Source organism: Giraffa tippelskirchi, chromosome Y (genome assembly GCF_054371585.1).
Source record: "Giraffa tippelskirchi isolate mGirTip1 chromosome Y, T2T-mGirTip1v1.2.pri, whole genome shotgun sequence".
NCBI classification, from domain to species: domain Eukaryota; kingdom Metazoa; phylum Chordata; class Mammalia; order Artiodactyla; family Giraffidae; genus Giraffa; species Giraffa tippelskirchi.
Window position 1 is genome coordinate 9,965,984 of NC_137290.1, and position 21,983 is coordinate 9,987,966.

Genomic DNA, 21,983 nt, shown 5'->3' on the forward strand with positions numbered 1-21,983 from the left:
TGCCCTGGGCAGGACTTGGGCCAGCGTGTCTGGGGGTGAGAACTGGGGGGATTCCAGCCTGCCAGTCACTAACTGAGAGAGCTCAAGGTTTACCAACAGCACAAGAAAGCACAGCACACTGAGATTTGAGTTTCAGACACACAGATCGTTTTTTAGAATAACTATCTCCAAACACTGCATGGGTCATGTCCTACATGACATAAAAATTCATTTTGTGTTTATTCTGCTGAACTGTGTTTCAGTATTGGCATGTCCCATGGACTACTTTCGATGTACTTGTACTAAAAGGTAATTCATTCTTCACCTGAAATTTCTATTTAAGTATTTATCATGTGTTTTACCTGGGATGCCCCAGTTTGGGGGTATTTAACCTCTTGTGCTGTCAGCTTTCCCATCCACAAAATGAGCAGAATGATGAAACGTGAGGATTACATAGAATTAAATGCATGTCAAGTGTTGAGAACACAGTCTGACCCAGACTCAGGCAGTCCCGTGTCGGATCCAACTCTATCGCTGTTGGTGGCGGGGGTGGGTCAGGAGGCCTCCCCCCCACCGTCTCCTACGCACCTTCCCTGGATCACTGTCTCTAACCCTGGGACCCTCCAGCCTGACCTCTGACCTCTGATCTCTCCCTCATCAGTCCAGGGCCTCGTTCTGGGCCAGGTTGTCTGGGGGAGAGAAACCCTGCGGGAGGGAAAAGGCCCCTGGGTCACCAAGCAGCTGAGGCACAGGGACAAGGTGCTGGTCAGTAGGGCATGTGGGCTTCAGAACTGGGGCAGCCCTCCAGGACCCTCAGAGCTGGGACAACCCCCCAGGAACGGGGAGACCCCCTCGGGTCCTCTCACGCACTCTGGCTCTCCATGACGTGCTCCAAGCATCTGGGGCACCAGCTGCACCCAGAAGTTTATTGGAAAGAACCGAGAGCCGCAGGCAGACACACTGCCCTGCAGCCCCAGAGGGGAAGACATAAGAGCTGTGTGCCCACCGTCCCCTCCGGCTGAGCCTGGCCCCCCAGCCCCGGCGCCTCCCCCGGAGGCCGCCCCTCTGACACAAGCTGCCCTGAGCCCACCGTCCCCGCCCACTGACCCCGGCCCACCCGGGCCTGGCCCCTCCCCCAGAGGCTGCCCCTCAGAGAGGCACCCTGACCCCCAAAACCAGACACGACCCCCCAAAGTCCCTGGAGGTCGCCAAGCCCATTTCCGACGGCTGTAGTTAGCAGCACATCATCACAGCCATCCTCCGAGGACCTCCATATGCCTCCAGAAGTTTCTCTGTCCCTATTTGTCCCAACAGGCTCCCCCCAGAGACAATTTCTCAATCTTCTCTTTGGTCAGGGCTGTGCCTGGACCCGTGATTCCCACCTGACCTCTCCTGTGTCCTGCACAAAGTCCCGCCTCCTCCCCCAAACTAACAAGTCCACAGGTCTGTCCCTTGCGCTCCCTAAAACCTGGGGACCAGGACCCAGATCCCCCTCCGCTGTCCTGCGGGTGGTCACCGCCATCCCCTCTTGCAGATACCCCAGCCTCCTCTGACCACTGCAGTCGTGGCTCCTCCTGGTGACCCCAGAAACACTCAGACTTGGGAGGGGCCGGGAGGCTCAGAAGGTGAGATGGCCCTCAGGGAGGCCTGGTTCCTCAAGGGGTGCCACCGCCCTCCCCATTGGGTCTCAGTGGCCCCCAGGTCGCGCCCCTGCACCCCACTCCCCAGGAGGCCCCCGCACATCCTCCCCGGGTGCCCCTACCCCATGCTCCCCGCGGAGACCCCGCAGCACCATCCTGCCTGAACATGAAAGTTGGAGACCCTTCAGGACCGTGGCCAAGGAACTGATCTCGAGACTATCATTGCGACCTGGGTCTTCCACCCTGGGCGTAGGCGGGATGGGGCCCCAGTGCCTTTGCTTGACGCCCGGACAGGGCTGGCTCTGGGGATGCCCACGGAGCCTGTGGACAAACGCGAGAGAATGAATGCGGCTGGGTTGCCCAGTCACACAAGGCCCCCGTCCCCGCCCCAACCCCCAGATATTAAGTCAAGAGGTTAACAGGGTCTCTGACAACCGCACGGGCGTCAGAATGTTCACCGCAATTCCGTTATTCGTGGGGAGGGTCCCGGGCCTCTTCCTCCAGGAAGACCCCCAGCCTGCCAGCATCACTGTCCCTCCTATGAGCTGTCCCTACTGGACCTCAGCGCCTGGCCCCTCGCCCAGCGCCCCTCCCCCACTGTGGGGCCAGGCCTTCCTGGGAAAGGCACAGAGGCTCAAGCTTCAGAGACCCAGGGGTGGGGGTCTTGAAGGATTACACACACACAGTGACTCCCTCCCGCGAGCTGACCCCCAGCTCTGGACTCACAGGGGGACACTCTCAACAACTCCCAGCCACACCCCTGGCCCCAGAGTCCCACGTGTGCAAATAAAGACACACTTTGCACTTGTAGATCCTGAAACACACGCAAATGGGCAGTAACACATCGTGAGGTTCAGGAACGCTCAGGCACGCATGCGTGCATACACACACACACACACAGACGTGCAGATACACAAAGCTTCAAATACTGGGCACTTCCAGGCACACACACTCAGGACACACATATTTGCACAATTCAATCTGAAAGGACACTCTATGGGACACCCAGACCACCTCTGTCTGACACCCCAGGCTCAACCCCCAGTCTCACCTGGGGACCCATCCCCCAGAGGCTTCCCCTCTCAGACCACCCCCACCCCTACCCGCAGGTTCACTCGCCTTTACACTCTATCCAGATGGTGTTTTTAAACATCAGAATCACTGCTTTGGACTTACAGGCTTGGTAAACAGTGAAACCTACTAGGAAATCAAATCACACAGATAAGCAGAGAGAAACCCTGGCGTGTCTCTCTCAGACACCCTCGGAGACACCCAGCCGTGCACACGGACACACACATACCCACACCCACACCGCAGTCACAAACATTCCTGGAAAATCAGAGTCACCCCTTCAGCTCGCAGGCCTTTTGGAAACGCTAAGACCCGCTCACAGATCCACACACACAAACGTTCAGGTTTAGGTTCCTGGAGCTTGAAAGAGCAGACAATCCGGGCAGATACACACACAGGCACACGCATGTACGGACTTGCAGAAACACCTATTTTCAAACAGACACTTTGGACACGGGGACATAAAGACACAGACGCCTTGGCAGACACGTTTGCAAAGCCGGAATCGGCCTCCAGACACAGGATCGCCTAGGGCTGGACTCGGGGGCCGACGCCCAGTCTCCCCCAGAGGTCGCCCCCCTCAGATGCGCGTCCCCGGCGCGCTCCAGGCACCCGCCGGCCGCAGGCGCGGGCGCGGAGACACACGAGGCTCCATAACGCTCCGGCAAGCACGCTTCTCGCCAGCTTGCTCTGGTGCCCCCGAAAGGCTCCGGAGGGGTTGCACGCCCCGCCCCACTCCCCCAGACCCCCGTCTAGGCTCCCCCGAGTCAGCCTCCTGAGCTGCCTCCGGCCGTTCCGGAAGGAGGCCCCGGCCCTGCCGCCTCCCCAGAGCGCCTCGTCCCCCAAGGGAGCCGCGCGGCCCGCAGACCCGCGCTCCTACCTCCTGGCGTCTTCGGGCCGGGCGCCTGCTCCTCCTGCACCTGCCCAGGGAGGAGGCCCAGCCAGGCCTTCACCCACAAGGCCCAGTCCTCCTCGCTGCCCTCCAGCCTGCTCTCTTCCCGGCGGCCCGAGGAGCCCTCGGACCACGAATCGCCCGCCTCGCGCCTCAGAAGGGTCTGAGGACTGCGGCCGCCCTAGGGGAGCCGCGGGCTCCTCGGGGGCCTCCTCGGCGCGCGCGCCCGCGCCCCGCCGCCGGAACGCACCCGCACCTCCTGGCGGGCCGCCTCCGCCCTCCCCGCGGCGACCCCGCAGCGCCAGCCCGCGGCCCGCCGCCCGCCGCCCTTCGCCCGCCGCCCCGCACTGCACACTCGCCCGGACGGCGCAGACCCTTCGGAGCCCCGGCAGCGACTCGGCTCTGGGCTGCCCAGAGGCACAGAGTCGGGGCGGGCCGGCCCCGGGCCGCTTCCTGGCGTCCCGCGGGGGCGGTGAGGGCGGTGGGTTCCCGGAAAACCCTTCTGGGGACACCCTGGACAAAAGCACGGAAGGAGCGGCTCCAGACCAACGACCCCGCCCGGGCCCACAGGGACTCAGATCAGGTGGGTATAACAGTGCCCAAAACAGACAGCAAGTGCTAGTGCTGGCTGTGGTTTTATTACCAGGGTTGGAGGGTTGGAAATGTTGCTTTCATACCTGCTCTGTGAGCCCAGCGTCCCTGGAATATTGTCTCCCTGGCGGGGGGTCCACCTGGGCCCCCCGCCCCCAGCGCCCCTTCCCCTCCCCGACCTCGACCCAGCCTGGGCCCAGGTCTTCCAGTAGGCAGGTGGGGTTGACAGGGAAGAACCAAGAACCCTGTTATACTGCCGGGCCCAGGTCTTCCAGGAGGCAGGTGGGGTTGACAGGGAAGAACCAAGAACCGTGTTATACTGCCGAGCCGCGGAGACCCAAGGGTCTGGATGCCTGGGGGTCGGGGGGGTGGCACTGATGTCTGGGACCTGGGGGCCTGCCCTATGCCTACTCCAGATACACAGTGACCCCCAAGGCACACCCACACACTCACTGCTGCTCACAGTGGCCTACTCTCAAACCCCCAAGATGTATTTCTCCTCCATGGACCAGAATCTCCTCCCCTCTTTTTTGATATGCAGATAATTAGAATGAGGAAGTTATCTTGGGTATTGACCATGCAGTAGGCACCAACCCAGTGTCTTTACACATGTCGATCCCCTTAATGCTCACGACCACGTGGCCAATTCTGTTATTCTGTCTCTTTCTGAGATAAGAGAACAGAGGCACAGAGTTCCTGTCGCTTGCTTCAGGTCACACAGATCATAAGGAGCCAAGCCAGGATTCAAATCCAAGGAGGCTGACTCTAGAGACTGTGCCAACAGGACTTAGCAGTTAAACAACAACAACAAGCCTCTGTATCAGACTCCTTTGGTGGCAAGCAACAGAAACCCTGATTCAGGGCCTTTGCACTGGCTGTTTCCTCCCCCTGCAGCGCCCTTCCCCCAGGGTTTTTCTGTTGTTGATTCAATCAGCATCTTTTCCAGTTCTTCCTTGCATGCAGGTATTGTTGACTTCACCGCTTATGAGATATTTATGACAGTTCTTTGGTGCTGGCTGACTTTAAGATTATCACCAGTTTCCAGCCCTCTGTTACTTAGGAAAGCACCCACTCATTTCTGAGAAGTCAAATGATCACCCATGAGCTTCAGCACTTCAGCAATTTAGAAGACTATAGAGCGAGTTTTCTCTTTAAGATAATACATGCATTTCACAAGAATCCCAAGTGGTAACAAGGTGTATTCATTAAAACAAACAAACAAAAAGCCTCTCTCTCTCTACCTTCTACTTTTGAAGTTTTAATTTTGTGGATATTTATAATCTATTCATCTTGAGAAATTTCTTTTAAAAGTTTTGCCTTCAAAAACCAGATTCCAGGGGTACAAGCACATATCCTTCCGACTGATTAAAGGAAAAGCAGGAGAGTCGGTGAGGCGGTGAAACCCCTGGAACTCTTGTGCATTGTTATGGAAGTGTGAATTAGTGCTGCTCTTTAGAAGAGAAAACTGGTGGTTGGCATAACTGCACATATGCACGTCCAACCCCAACAACCCCATTCTTGGGTATATTCCCAGTAGAAATGCGTATTAAGCTAACAGAGGGTGTGTACGAAGATGTTTCACGACACCTCTCACACTGTTGGTGGGAATATAAACTGCTGCCGTCACTCTAGAGAACAGTGTGGAGGTTCCTTACAAACTAAAAATAAAGCTATCGTATGAGCCAGCAATCCCACTCCCAGGCATGTACCTGAAGAAAACTCTACTAGGAAAAGACCCATGCATCCCTATGTTCAGAGCAGCACTGTTTACAACAGCCAAGACATGGAAGAAACCTCAGGGTCCATCAGCAGACGAACGGATGAAGAAGATGTGGTACATATACACAACGGAGTATCACTAAGCCATCAAAAAGAATGAAATTATGCCATTTGCAGCAACATGGATAGACCTCGAGATTATCATACCGAGAGAAGTCAGGCAGAGAAAGACAAATACCTTATAATATAACATATAGATGGAATCTCATAAAAATGAACTTAGAAAAAACAGAAACAGACTTGCAGACATAGAAAACACATACTTACTGAAAGGGAAAGGGGTTGGGGAAGGGATAAATTAGGCCTTTGGGATTAGCAGATACAAACTGCTATATACAAAAATACATAAGGTCCTGCTGCATAGTCCAGGGAGCTCTATCTGATATCCTGTAATGAAAACCAATCTGAACATTCATATTTCTATCCGAATCACTTTGCTGTGCACCAGAAACTAATACAACATTGTCGTAAATCCACTATACTTCTATAAAACAAAACCAAAAATTAACTCATGTATATACACGTGCTGTCGCTTCGGTATCACTAAGCCATCAAAAAGAATGAAATTATGCCATTTGCAGCAACATGGATAGACCTAGAGATTATCATACCGAGTGAAGACAGGCAGAGAAAGACAAATACCTTATGATATAACTTATAGATGGAAATTCATACAAATGGATTTAGGAAACAGAAACAGACTCGCAGACATAGGAAACACACTTATACTTACTGAAAGGGAAAGGGATTGGGGAAGGGATAAATTAGGCCTTTGGGATTAGCAGATACAAACTGCTATATACAAAAGTACATAAGGTCCTGCTGCATAGCCCAGGGAGCTCTATCTAGTATCCTGTAATGAAAACCAATCTGAAAAATCCTACATACTTCTATCTGAATCACTTTGCTCTGCCCCAAAAACTAATACAACATCGTAAATCCACTATACTTCTATAAAACAAAAACAGAAATGAACTCATTATATATATATATATGTGCTGTTGCTTCGGCAGTGTCTGCTCTTTGTGACCCTATGGACTGCAGCTTGCCAGTATATATAGGCTTCCCTCATGTCTCAGACAACAAAGAATCTGCCTGCAAATCTATAGGTTAACTCATGTATATATCCGTTCAGTTGAGTCTAGTCACTCAGGCATGTCCAGCTCTTCGCAACCCCACAGACTGTAGCATGCCAGGCCTCCCAGTCCACCACCAACTCCCAGGGTTGACTCAAAGTCACGTCCATCCAGTTGATGATGCCATCCAACCATCTCATCCTCTGTCATCCCATTCTCCTCACACTTTCAATCTTTCCCAGCATCAGGGTCTTTTCAAATGAGTCAGTTATTCACATCATGTGGCCAAAGTATTGGAGTTTCAGCTTCAGCATCAGTGTTTCCAATGAATCATATATACACACACACACATATATATATATATGTAAACCTTACATATATACCTGCACATGTATAAAGAATGTTCCTAACAGGTCCATTCGTAATAGTCCCAAAGTGCCAGCTACCCAAATGCCCACAGAATTTCTCAGCTTTTGTGCTGGGAATCCATTTGTTTAAGGTCTGATGAGAGTCCATCCTTAAGGGTAAGGACCAGCCTCAACACACAGGCCAGGCGGGGTGTGTTTCGGCAAGTGTGTGCCCAATCCAAAAGAGTGTCATTTGCCACCATCTTGGGGGTTTTGTGAGTAGGCCATTGTGAGCAGCAGTGTGTGGGTGTTTGGGAGAGGGGTGACTGCGTGCCTGGGGGTCACTGTGCATTTGGTGATTCTGCAGTGTGGGACCCCAGCCCCCGGCCCTTCCTATCCCCACCCCCAGGCATCCAGGCCCTTGTGTCTCCGAAGCTTGGCAGTATAACATGGTTTTCCCCTGTCAACCCCACTTCTGGCCTCCTGGAAGACCTGGGCCCGGGCAGGGACAAGGTAGGGGAGGGGAGGGATGAGGGTGGGGGCCCAGGGGGAACCCCCCGCCAGGGAGACAGTGATGCCAGGACGTTAGGCTCACAGAGTGGGTGTGAGGCCAGAATTTCCAGTCCTCCAACCCTGATAACAACAAACTTGTTTCAGGCAGTTTTAACCGCTCGATCTGAGAAACCGTGTGGAGTGGGGGTGTTCGGGGGTTGTGAGCCGCTCCTTCCCCGCTTTTGTCCTTGTGGTCCCCAGGCACCTTTTAGGAAAAAGGTCCCTTTTCCTAAAAGGTGCCCTTTTCCTAAATAATTGAAGCAGATGTACAATGCGTATCAGTTCAGTTCAGTTCAGTCGCTCAGTTGTGTCCGACTCTTTGCGACCCCATGAATTGCAGCATGCCAGGCCTCCCTGTCCATCACCAACTCCCAGAGTCCACCCAAACCCATGTCCATCGAGTCGGTGCAATGCATGTAAGGGAGGCCAAAAAGATGCTATTTTAGTGAGTTCGAGTTTGCTCAAACTTATGTCCACTGAGTCGGTGATGCCATCCAACCATCTCATCCTCTGCTGTCCCCTTCTCCTCCCACCCTCAATCTTTCCCAGCATCAGGGTCTTTTCCAGTGAGTCAGTTCTTCCCATCAGGTGTCCAAAGTATTGGAGCATCAGCTTCAGCATCAGTCCTTCCCATGAATATTCAGGGTTGATTTCCTTTAGCATAGACTGGTTTTGTCTCCTTGTGTTCAGGGGACTCTCAGGAGTCGTCTTCAGCACCATGTATGAGACCTCGGCAAACTGTTTAACCTCTGTGCCTCAGTTTTTCTATCTGTGAAAGGGGGAATGATAAAATGGGTCCTGCCTCCTGGGGTGGTTCGGAGAATTAAGTGTGTCATGTGCAAAGAACTCACTCGGGTTGGTATCTGGCTTTCAAGAACCAATATTTATCTTTTAAACATTTTTTAAAATGTGGACCATTTTTTAAATTTTTTATTGAATTTGTTTTACAATATAAGTTCTCTTTTATTGGTTTTTTTTTTTTTTTTTTTTGGAACAACGCATGTGGGATTTTATCTCCCCGAACAGTGATTGAACCTGCACCCCTGCATTGGAAGGGGCAGTCTTAAGAAACGATATTTAAATCCTCGTTATCATTCTGCTGATGTAGTATCAGGTTAACCCATGCATGAGCCGGAATGGCTTCCCTAGATCTCAATATGTGAAAACTTCTTTATTTCCAAAAGCCACAAGGAAAATGTCAGGCCTGTGACGCTGAGTTTCTGGATCCCTCCCCTGTCCTGGGGCTACCCATGTGGCCCAGTGGTAAAGCATCTGCCTGCCAGTGCAGGAGATATAAGTTTGATCGCTGGGTCAGGAAGAATCCTGGAGGAGGAAATGGCAACCCACTCCAGTATTCTCGCCTGGAGAATCCCCTGGACAGGGGAGCCTGGTGGCTACAGCCCTCGAGGTCTCAAAAAGTCAGAGGCCTCTCAGCATGCCCACACACACACACAAAAAGGAAACCGAAATCAGCCATCCTCTGTAACATAGGCAGGACTGAATTAAAGATTAGTATGGCTAGGCTCCTAAAAAACAAACAAAAAGAAACAGACAGACAAAACCACACATGCGTGATTTGTCGTCCCTGGAAGTCTGAAAATCTAATATCTGCAGAGTCTGGGCAAAGACATCCATCGAATTATTAGTGAATTAGTGAATCCAGCCAACTGATAGAACAGGGAGTGATGGGGGCCCTGGAGAAACGGAATCTGTTGCAATGAGGCGGCCTCTCCAAGCTCCTGCCAACTGGTGGTGGTGGACCAAGCACTGCCAGATTCTCTGATACTTTTCAAGAGAACCCAAATTCCAGGTTGTTATTTAAACTTCTTGACTTGGCAGTTAACTCAACTATCAAGGGCTTCTCAGGTGGTGGTAAAGAACCTGCCCGCCAATGCGGGAAGACAAAAGAGACTCGGGTCCATTCCCTGGGTTGGGAAGATCCTAACCAACCAGAGGGAAGAAGAAAAGGAAATGGCACTGTGCATGTCAAATACCCACCTCCAAGGCTCAATCCTAGCCCAGCCACGTACCAGCTGTGTGATGTTAGGCAAGTTGCTTAACCTCTCTGTGCTTTGGTTTCTTTATCTGCAACATGTAGGAATAACAATGTCCCCTCACCCACCATAGAATTGTCATCCTGCTGCTGCTGCTAAGGCGCTCAGTCGTGTCCAACTCATGGACCTCAGCTTACCAGGATCCCCCGTCCCTGGGATTCTCCATGCAAGAACACTGGAGTGGGTTGCCGTTCCCTTCTCCAATGCATGAAATTGAAAAGTGAAAGTGAAGTCGCTCAGTCCTGCCCGACTCTTAGAGAGCCTGTGGACTGCAGCCCGCCAGGCTCCTCCGTCCATGAGATTTTCCAGGCAAGAGTACTGGAGTGGGGTGCCATCGCCTTCTCTGAGAATCATGAGGATTAAGTAAAGTTAGTACAGGTGTAACTGTGAGAATTGTGCCTGGTATGTAAAACCCTGCGTCTCTACTGCTTTCTCCAAATGGGTGAGTCTGTGTTTCTCAGAACTGTGTGGGACGGGCTCTTCATGGATATAAATAACAATGCTGCAAACATCATGATTGGGGACTTCCCTGGGGGTCCAGTTGTGAAGAATCCGCCTGCCAATGCCGGGGGCCCAGGTTCAATCCCTGGTCTGGGAAGATTCCACAAGCTGCAGGGCAGCTGAGCCCGTGCGCCAGCCGCGACTGCTGAGCCCGTGTGCTCTAACTACTGAAGCCTGTGGACTCTGGAGCCTGTGCTATGCAACAGAGAAGCCGCCGCCATGAGAATGCCACACATCGCAACCCCAGGATAGCCCCCGTTCGCTGCAGCTCGAGAAGGCCCTTGTGCAGTAACGAAGACCCCGTGCAGCCAAAAGCAAACACATAACTTAAAAAGCATCACAATCTGAAGCAGTGGAGAGGAGCAGACACCCTGGGTTTGAGCCATCGGCCAACGCGACACGTCAGCTCAGCTGCTGAGTGGCATGGAAGCATCGCTTCGGGGGTAGGATGAGATTTTAGCAACTGCCTCTCCATGAGCACTGCCCGCAGTATTTCCATCCTGCCGTCTCACAGCTCTGGCTGACATGACTCCACTCACGGGGATCTCACGTAGAACAGTGCTTATTCAGGCAAGGATGGCCATGCTCCCCTAAAAGGTATCTATGGCACCATCTGGGGACACTTTTGGGTAGAGACAGGGGATATTGGTCAACCTCCTGCAGTGCACAGGACCACCCCCCAGCAAAGACGGATCCAGCTCCCATGCAACAGAAGCACCAAGCTGGCCGCTTTGACCCCTCAGTCTGGAATCCCTGATGCTGCATCAGCAGAGTGACAACGAGGATTTAAATATCCTTTCCTAAGAATTCCCCTTCCCATGTGGGGGGTGCAGGTTCAAGGCCTGGTCAGGGAGATAAAATCCCACATGCCTTGTGACCAAAAAAACCCATAAAACAGAACCAATATTGTAAAAAAAAAAAAAAAAAAAAAAAAAAACCTCAATAAAAATGGTCCACATTTAGAAAATCTTTAAAAAAATAAACATTGCTTCCTGAGAGCCAGATACCAGCCTGAGTGAGTGCTTTTCCATATGAGACACTTAATTCTCCCAACCACCCCAGGAGGCAGGACCCATTTTTTCATTCCCCCTTTCACAGATAGAGAAATGAGGCACAGAGGTTAAACAATTTGCCGAGGTCTCATACACGGTGCTGAAGACGACTCCTGAGAGTCCCCTGAACAGCAAGGAGACCAAACCAGTCCCTCCTAAAGGAAATCAATCCTGAATAGTCATTGGAAGGACTGACGCTGAAGCTGACGCTCCAATACTTTGGTCACGTGATGCGAAGTACTGACTCACTGGAAAAAGACCCTGATGCTGGGGAAGATTGAGGGCAGGAGGAGAAGCGGAAAACAGAGGATGAGATGGTTGCATGGCATCACTGACTCAATGGACATGAGTCTGAGCAAACTCGAACTAACTAAAATAGCATCTTTTTGGTCTCCCTTATATGCATTGTACATCTACTTCAATTATTCAGGAAAAGGGCACCTTGACCAGAAATAATGTCCATGTTAAAAATAAAGATTAAGGACCCTCCTTCTGGGTCACCATGTTTGTTCTTCTTTGATAGGAAGACTCCCTTCCCAGGTGCCAGGTCCACACTGACTCGATATGTATGTGCTGGTCTCTCTTTTAACACTGAAGAAATATAACCCCCCTGACTGGTTTAATGTTTTTGTTCTGTTGTTTTTCAGTGGCTGAGTTATGTCTGACTCACTGTGACATCATGGACCGCAGCACACTAGGATTCCCTGTCCGCCATCTTCCCGAGTTTGCCCAAACTCACGTCCATCGAGTTGGTGATGCCATCCAACCATCTCTTCCTCTGTCGCCCCCTTCTCCTCCCGCCTTCCATCATTCCCAGCATCAGGGTCTTTTCCAGAGAGTCGGTTGTTCACATCAGGTGGCCAAAGTATTGGAGATTCTGCTTCAGTCCTTCCAATGAATACTGAGGGTTGATTTCCTTTAGGATTGACTAGTTTGATCTTCTTGCGGTCCAAGGGACTCTCACGAGTCTTCTCCAGCAACACAGTTCAAAAGTTATCAATTCCTCAGCACTCAACCTTCTGGCAGCCTTTGTTCTGACAATATATAAAACTGTGCTGAAAACTTGGAGCAGCTTGTCAGAATAATCTGGGAAGATGACTTTCAGGTTGGCCATGTTCGCCTTATAGAAATCAACACTTTTTTCTGTCGTAAGTAAACACAACTCTTCTCTCTTCTTATTATAGGCTCATATTATTTTCATTGGTGCTGCTTGGCATACACAGCAGGATATCCGAAAAGCCCACCTGAGTTCACCTGGAGTCTACTTTGGACCAGTGCTCGGTACCAAGCTCGGGGCCCTTGAGCCCCTTCGGCATCACAGCGCCCTCAGGTGACTCTGTGAGTTTTCCCTTGTATCTGTCGCTCAGTTGTTAAGTCGTGTCCGCCTCTTTGCGACCCCATGGACTGCAGCACGCCAGGCTTCCCTGTCCTTCACTATCTCCCAGAGTTTGCTCAATCTCATGTCTGTTCAGTCGATGATGACATTCAACCCCCTCCTGTGCAGTCACCTCCTTCTCCTCCTGCAACATCTGGATCTCCTTATATTAAGTGATGGTCCACTGAAGAGAGAGATGGTCCTTTTTTCTAGGCAAAGGACCTAGGCGGAAGTTCCAGGTAGGAAGGCCTGGAATTTTGGTGTGAACCGGGTTGGCGTTTTTTTTTTTTTTTTTAATGTGGCTTAAAACAGGAAATCTAATTTTTGATTTGCATTCTGTAATAGAATGAAACTAAAAGAAAGCAGGAGACAGTGCTACCCAGTGAGGCGCCACCCTCTGGAGCACCAGCTGGCTTCTACAATTGGTAGGGAGAACTAAGATCCCGTAGGTCATGTGGTATGGCCAATCCTGCCCCACCCCACAAGAAAAACCAAAGCCCAAGTAAACAAACGACGAAGCCTATGGTCAACTGATCCAAACCAGTCTTCTGTCTGAAAGGCTGAAGTGGGCCAGGTATCATGCCAGTGGGTCCTGTACTTCTTCCCTCTTTCAGGGTCCCCCCTGGAGGAGACCTGAAAATCAGATGGCCTGGTCCCAGCACTGGAACCAGAGTGAGAGGAGATTCAAAACTGAGGCTGGGGGCGGGGTATCGGGGTGGTATTTATAAGTTGTGTCTATACCTGTGCTCACATACTTAATGCTATGCTTTTCCTGCATTTTCCTTCGGAGAATCTGTGGCCCCCACCTGCCTCTGGAAGCACAGGGTTTGGCTAGCTTGAGTGCATGCCGCGGGGCAACACTAGGAATAGTAACCCCATCCCTAGGATGCTGGCGTTTGGGGGAATTATAACCAACGAGAAAAAGCCTACACAACGAAGCCTACAACTGCAACAGTATGTGGGAATAACTAAGGAAAACTGATGAGAAAAACAAAAGCTTTGTTGAGAACACAAAGCTTTACCAGTTGATAAGAATGCTTGAATATATAAAAGAACATCATATTCCTGGATGCTAATAAATGTAACAATGTCAATTCTTCCTGATTTGTGAAGTTCACTTCAATAATCATCAAAAAGCTGTTTTTAGTTGGTAAACAAATTTTTTATCCAGAAGAGTAACCATCATATCTTTCTCATATAAGTACACATACATATAAATACACTTTTTAAAGGTACAATGACAGAAAGCTCATCTAAGTCTATATACAAGTTAAAAACATAGATCTAGGATGCGTAAAGGGTGACAAAACAATTTGGATGATACAGATATACAACTGTATTATAAAATAACATATTATGACTTGATGTGTCATTTATTAAAATTGATGTTGGGGCAGTTAATGGGAGACCATTTTTATTTTCACATAATACATTCAAAGTAAATTCAGTAACAGTTAAAGTATATTTTATAAATAATAAAAACTGCAGAATAAAACATTAATGTTTAGAGGTGGTTAGATTTTGTAGGTTTAGAAAAGATAGCAGAAGAATTGAGCTATATAAAAATTGAAACCTTCTGAAAAAAATTATCGAAACAAACTGGGGGAAAATGTTTATGGCCAAAATGAAGACAGATAATATCCTTATTATATAAAGACACTGCTCAAATAGATTGGAAGATATTAAAGCCACACAGACAATGAATGCAAAGAGGAGAAATACAATTGCTTAAGAAGCTCAGAGGAAACTATTCAGTGTCCTTAAAAACGAAATAAATAAAATTAAAATTAGATGTCCCTTCTCTTGTTAAACTAGCAAAGGTGAAAAGCACCATCATGAGTTAATAGCGGCAGTGCAAATCGATATGTTTTCGAATGAAAACTTAGATGTGTATCAGGAACCTTAGACAAGTATACCCCTTCTAATACAATGAATCCCCTTCTGATACAGGAACTACCTTTTGGCAAAATCTTAAAAGACTCCTAAGTTTAGAAAAATATTTTAAGGACCAAAATGTTCATCACAGTATCCTTTACAATTGTGAAAAACCAGAACTAAATGAAACATTCAAACAGAGGGGAGGGCCACACAGATAAATCTCTGGGCATACTCTGCAGCTATCAGCAAGGTGAAAATGACTTCCCGGGGACAGAGCAGTGTGTGAGGTGTACGGTTACATGGAAAAAAACATGCCATGCACACATGGGATGATCACAGCTAAATGAAAACTATAACCATCTTAAAATAGGTAACACGCCCACATGTGTCAGTAGGTGAGACCGAACAGAGGTACCACAGAAGCCAGACTTCCTCCCCACTACTCCCTACAGGCAAGCACCTCCTTAGTCTGGTGATTAGTTTTAAATTATAAGAAAACAAGAGGACTTCCGTGGCGGTACAGTGGTTAAGACCCTGTGCTTCCCAACACAGGGGACTCAGGTTCAATCCCTGTTTGGGAAACTAAGATCCTGCATGCAGTATGTGCAGCCAAAAAAAAAGAAAACAAACCAAAATGACCAAAATGTTAACGCTGTTTATGGTGTATTGGAGTTGGGGGCAGGGGACAGCAAGGCAGAGAGAGAGAGAGATCTCAGTTCAGTTCAGTCGCTCAGTCGTGTCCGAGTCTTTGCGACCCCATGAACTGCAGCACGCCAGGCCTCTCTGACCATCACCAACTCCCAGAGTCTACCCAAACCCATGTCCATCGAGTCGGTGATGCCATCCAACTATCTCATCCTCTGTCATCCCCTTCTCCTCCCGCCCTCAATCCTACCCAGCATTAGGGTCTTTTCCAATGAGGTAGAGAGATCTACCTTTTCATAAAACTGAAATTGTTTTTAATGAGTCAAGTTAGTGCTCTCAAATGAACAATAGGAATCCTTTTAAAAATCCTTTAAAAAAAAGGAAAACCAGTTTGTGCAAATCAGTAAAAAAGAAAAAAAGCACAGACACAATAGTAAAATGGGCAAAAGGCCTAGATTATACACAGAGAAGTTTAAAAGCATACACGGGCAGGAGGGAATTCATGAGGTAGCAAGAATCACTTTTTTGGCTTATCAAACAGGCAAACGTTTTCTTGGTTTAAGTAATAAATGTCCAATGCTGGTAATGTTGTTCAAAGGCTTCTTTATACCAGGCATGGGAAAGCCATTTCTTTGCAAATATGAACTGCTCAGTCTGTCTTATAAGGAGTGCTATGCTGAGAAAGGTTGTGGGCCATTCTTCAGGTTCAGGGCCAGCGTGACTGATTAGCTATACACATCCCTGCCCACCCGCCTCCTGCCCTGCCTGTAGCTGGTGGCTGTGAGTGCTTGCTGCCCCTCAGGAAACAAATTCTGCACCATCTTTTGAGAACCACAGAAATGCTTTTCCTGTCTCATCTGGTAATACAACTTTTTGGAAATCTATCTTCAGAAAACAACTACAAATACAATGCTTTATGATCTGTTCATCCAACCTTTATATCACTGCCATTTTTAAATTGGCATTACAAATTGGTGAGAAAAAGAGAACTCCAAATCTGTAATTATACGAAAAATGTTTACTCAGAAAAATTATTTAAAGTACAGTGAATACTCCAATGTGCTAAGGTGTGGTTGTATCTGACATATGGCTGTGGTCTGTAATTCTGCGGTTTAGCAACTGTCACTAAGAGAACTTTAAAAACACCCCGAGTGCCTACTATGTACCAGGCACTGTTAGGCTCTGTTGTACGGATGAGCTCCAGGCCTTTCAAGAGTTCCAAGGGGAGGCACTGTTACCGCATTTCCTGAGAAAGTGAGGTTAAGCGGCTTCTGAGGAGGGAGCCGGCTCTGGCTTCAGGTCAGCCCGGCTCCAAATCCCAGACTCTCCCTGCCCTACCAAGGGGCTCCTCAGCCAGTGAACACAAGCATGGTCCTGGGTGTGTGCTCTGATGAGAGCACCCTGGGGCGGGGGAGTTTATTAGCCTGCTGTGTTTCTGAAATTTTTTTTTTTTTAATATGCTTACTACTGTTTAATGAGGAAAGTAAACCTAACAACTGGTAAAATGAGGGTGTGGACAAACTACTTCATCTGTGGATCTTTCCAGGCCTGACATTAGGCCTCTTAATTCCTTAAGCGGGGTTAAGAGTGCAAATTCTTCACAGAGCAACTGTAGTAGTTCTTCACAGAGAGTTGAGTAGTTCAGTTGCTCCCAAGAGAAAAAAAAAACAAGTGTACACATCTTTTTGACCTTGAGGAGAGAAGTCCAGGGGTGCTTCCAAAGCCTTCAAGATGCATATACCTTTTGGCCCAGAAGGCCTATTGCTGGGAACTTCTCCTTGGGGAACACAACCACATGCAAAGACATCAGAGCAAGTTGCTGATGGAAATTCCAAGACTCAGGAGGTAATGGGGAAGCAGCGCACATGTACCAGATAAGTTTCAGGTGTACAACACAGGGAGTGAGCATTCTTACACATTCAGCAACAATCACCACAATCAGCACAGTTACCATCTGCCACCACAAAGCTGTCACAACAGTACTGACTATATTCCCTACTTGTACATTACATTCCTGTGACTTATTTTATAGCTAGAAGTTTGTACTTCTTAATCCCCTCACTTTTCCGGTCTATCCCCCCATCCTCATATAATACAGTATGTTAATTATAACTAAATAAAAAAAAAATAAAAGGTTCGCAATGGAATAAAAAAAAAGATATAAAGAACAATAACCCCATTTTCCAAACCTAGAAGTCTAGTGAAATAAACTAGGCCACATCTATGCAACCAAGTATCAGGCAGTCCTGAAAGATGACACTGGGGGATACATTTAGGAATGTGGGAAGATGTTTATGACACATTAGAAGAAAAACCGCCACCTTTAAAATAGTATGTATTTTATTTAAAAATCGAAATAAACCTATACACAGGAAAAAATGTCTGAAAAGTGTATACCTCTTTTAGCAGCAAGTATATCTAAGACAGGGAAATACAAATATTAAAAAAGCAAAACAAAACAAAACCCCAAAACCTCAAAGATGATAGTATTTTCTAATCATCTTCAACGGATAGGTATTACTTGCATAATCAAAGAAAGCTTACAACATGAGTGATTCTACATTAAAAAAATAGCCTGAGTGTAACAGCAGTGCTCAAACTGTCTGATGTATCAGGAATTGGTTGGGAAAAGCCACGAAGAATAGCATTATCCTTGGGGGCCCGCTAGAATAGCAGCAAGAAAAGCAGCAAGGTGAAAGATAACAAGCTGAGGTACCTGCCACCACAGGCAACTAGAGCTCAGCTTGAAAGGTATGGAGGCAGTGGCTTGTGCATATTTTATAAATTCCAACTAGTCCAGGGATGACCGGCAGAGTTAACTACCCACGTTGTCACCGCTGCCATCTGTGGTATGAAAGCAGCATCGGAACAGAGTCAAGTCTGATGCTCCCTGGCTTTCTAGAGTTAAGGTCTCTTAAGAAGCCTTGGCCCAGGACCCTCAACAAATGTTCCACAGCAGACCCCCTTGAGGAGTCTCCATCACCTCTTAATCCAAATATCTAAAGACCAGGATGCAGTAATGGGGGGAGGCACGTAAAGAAAAGTCTAGAAGAGGTGGTGAAGAAGGAACATGCAGCTGGATCATGAAGAGTCCACGGATGGTGAAAACTCTGAAACCTTCCTGCCTGTGAATGGTGCAGTGGCTTGGAGAATGACTTCAAGAGCCTAGACCTTTGGCAGGGGCAAAAAACTTGACCGGGATATGATATAAAGTACACAAAACCACCTACGAGGTATTCTGCCAAAGTAGCCGAAGACGAATCAAACCAAATTCTCCAGAGTTTAGCACTAACTTCCATTTACAGAAAACACAGGGAGAGAGGGACAAGTTAAGGATACCACAGGAAGCAAACAGACACAGTTACAAGGGGGGACATTCCACAGGACAACTGACCTAGTTTCTTCCAGGACTACTGGCTTAATCACACAAAGCTTAAAAAAAAAAATGAGAGCTAGAATGATGGCTGCCATTGCTGGAGGGAGGGCGAAATGGGGAGTTCTTGTTCCATGGATACAGAATTTGAGTTTTTCAAGATGAAAAGTCCTGAGTATCCACTGCACAATAATGTGGCTCTACTTAACACTGCTGCTGCTGCTGCTGCTGCTAAGTCACTTCAGTCATGTCCAACTCTGTGCGACCCCATAGACGGCAGCCACCGGGCTCCGACGTCCCTGGGATTCTCCAGGCAAGAATACTGGAGTGGGTTGCCATTTCCTTCTCCAGTGCATGAGAGGGAAAAGTGAAAGGGAAGTCGCTCAGTCGTGTCCGACTCTTAGCGACCCCATGGACTGTGGCCTACCAGGCTCCTCCATCCATGGGATTTTCCAGGCAAGGGTACTGGAGTGGGGTGCCATTGCCTTCTCCACTACTTAACACTACTGACCACTTAAAAACGTCTGAGATGGTTAATTTTATGTCATGTGTTTATCAGAATTAAAAATAAAATTTAAAAACATGTGCTTCTAAATTTAAACAGTTAAATCTTAATATAAGGAATATAAAAGCTGTTTGCTATACTAGGAATTGGGTGGAGGGAGGGGGGAAATATATTTCTCCATTATTCTTGGGGTCACACAAGGCATTAAGAAAAAGTGAGAAGAGATTGCTTTAGATTAAGAGAAACTTGAAATCAGACAACCAAATGCAATCAATAGAGCACATTTGGATCCAGGTTCAAACAAGCCAGTTCTAAAAGGACATCTTGGCAATGACTAGGAAAATCTGATTACGGTCTGGGTAAGACACTTTGTTTGACTTGATTCAAAATTTTCCTTCTTAGGTAAATATACTGAAGTTTAAAGAACAGAGATGACACAATTGAAAGAAAGTGTGCTAATAAGCAAATAATAATTGAGGTAGTATGGAGATTTAGCAAAAATGGTGAAGGAAGAAATGGGATGGCAGACTGATGAAGGGTGTGAGTAAAGCTATGATCCCGGGGAAAGCAGCAGATTTCACAAGGTAGTGGTGAGGTAGAAGTTATCATAAAGAAATGACAGGGTTTTCCTGGAGTTGCATGGAGGTTACAGTTACAACCATTCAGAAAAAGGATGGGGTCTTTTCGAAAAGGCACAGGAGCCAACTCGAAAGGACTCCCAGTGGCCAGAGCTGGAACAATTGTAAACTAAGTAATGGTCATGTTGAATTACAGCCCATGCCACAAATCCATGCTATATAAATAAATTACTGAATAAAAATCTAGAGGAACAACTTTTCCTCACAGAATTCTAATTACTAAACATAGAAGGGATGAGAAAAATGAAAAAATCACCAGTATGACAGAGTAAAAACGGCTGTAGGTAAAATCCACTTGCTAGATTCTAGAATTCAGTAGGTAAAAGTTGGAGGAGAAATTGGAAGCTCTCCTGAAACTTTCTCCTGAGAGATATTTATTAATCACCAAGAGAAACAAATGAAGGTTAATTAACAACATCAACAATAAGCCATACTGACATTATCTTCCCTTCAGGTAGTGGTGGCAGGATCAGAAACAAATATACAGTGGGTGGGGAGGGTGGTCCATGGGAGGAAACAGGGCCAGTCAGTGAGGGCTGTTCCACCAGGAACTTGGGAAACAAGGATGAGGGGCTGTGTAGTGAGCGCTCATGTGGATCAAGTGCTCATTTGGCTGGTGCAGGCCCTAATGACTCATGTTGGTTTTTAAGTTCATGACTTTGGAGCCACACATCATAGGTCAGAAACGGCAGGATGAGAAAAAGCACGGCAGTGAATAACGACAGACACAACCCACCCTGCCAGGCCAGGAGTCAGATTCTGAGACACTAGGTCACCTGGTTCCCAGGTGTGTTTGCATCTGACCATCATTCCAGTCAGTGATGCAAAACCTTTACATTAGAACACTATGGCATGAAAGAGATTTTTAGTGCAATTCGTGGCTCATACTTTTGAGTGAGGTCTGCTCAGCACAGAAATAGGACTTTAGGTGAAGCTGGCTGTGCTGATGATGCCAGAGTCCAACAACAGAAACCGTTTTCAAATACTCCTTCTTTTTTCAAAAATACAAAACCCCAAGCCCTCAAATATAAAACTACTAAAAATTCTACTTGATCAGCAGCAGATTTACGAACTACAAGACCAATTATAAGAAAGTGTTTAGCAAAAATATTCTTCCCTGATCAGTGTCCCCAAAATTCATCTAATCCTAAATTGTAAGAGAAATGGCTATGAGAACTTCACTTTAACAATGTCTTTGACCCCCTAATTCCACCAGTGTCCCATCTGATTTAACATGAAATAACACTGAAATTACTAAAAAGAAAGGTGGCTTCGGTCAGTACAGATGTTACTTTTCTTCAGAGAGAATGTGGCAGGAACAAAACAAACCTGGGTTGAGCATCAAGATTTAAAATAAGTATCTCAGGGACTCTCAAAAACCAAACAAGCGAACCAAACCAAGCTGGGGTTCAGTTTTTGCCTCATCACTTACAACCCAGGTCAAATCAAATGACAACCTGGAGTTTCAAGTTTGCTCTATCTGTACATATGAAATAAATATCCTCAACACAGGTGCAGTGCAGCATTCCTTAACAGATCAAAAAAAACACATGGCAATGTTTTCAAAATTATGAACGTCTATGTAAGCACATTGCCAATTACTTCAGCTTTGTGGATTATCACCATAGGTACACCTCACACACTTTTTTACGATGCCCTTAGCTGATGCATCCCATGTGGTAAAGATATTGTATGTCAAAACTTCTGTAAAAATTCAGGCAACAGAGTTCCTGTCTGGAGCACACCTGCCAGTCACACATTTTTTGTCGGGATGTCAAAATCGAGGTTCTCTATTCTATGGACACCACCAGAGAAGGACAAAATCTATCGGCTTCTTTCCCAAAAATACTCTGTGAGGTTTTTTGCCTCAGTGACTGGCACACGTGCTGACTGTCCGTCTGCAAAAAGACTGTTCTATCCCCTTGCAACCGCTTGCTGTTTTCTGACTACAGCATGACATGTTTTCGAGTTGTTAACAAGGTGGGAGGGCTGGTGCAAGACCTTCTTTCATTCAGAGCACTCCAAGGGTCTCTCT

At 47.6% G+C, this 21,983-nt stretch overlaps 1 protein-coding gene across 1 annotated transcript; it reads left to right on the plus strand.

Moving 5' to 3' along the window:
- Nucleotides 1–411: 411 nt before the first annotated feature.
- Nucleotides 412–14,007, plus strand: LOC145537683 (uncharacterized). Its single transcript, XM_081568535.1, has 4 exons — nt 412–421; nt 641–748; nt 3,275–4,165; nt 12,182–14,007. The coding sequence occupies exons 1-4, from the start codon at nt 412–414 to the stop codon at nt 12,430–12,432; spliced, it is 1,260 nt and encodes a 419-aa protein (XP_081424661.1). The 3' UTR covers nt 12,433–14,007.
- Nucleotides 14,008–21,983: the final 7,976 nt, after the last annotated feature.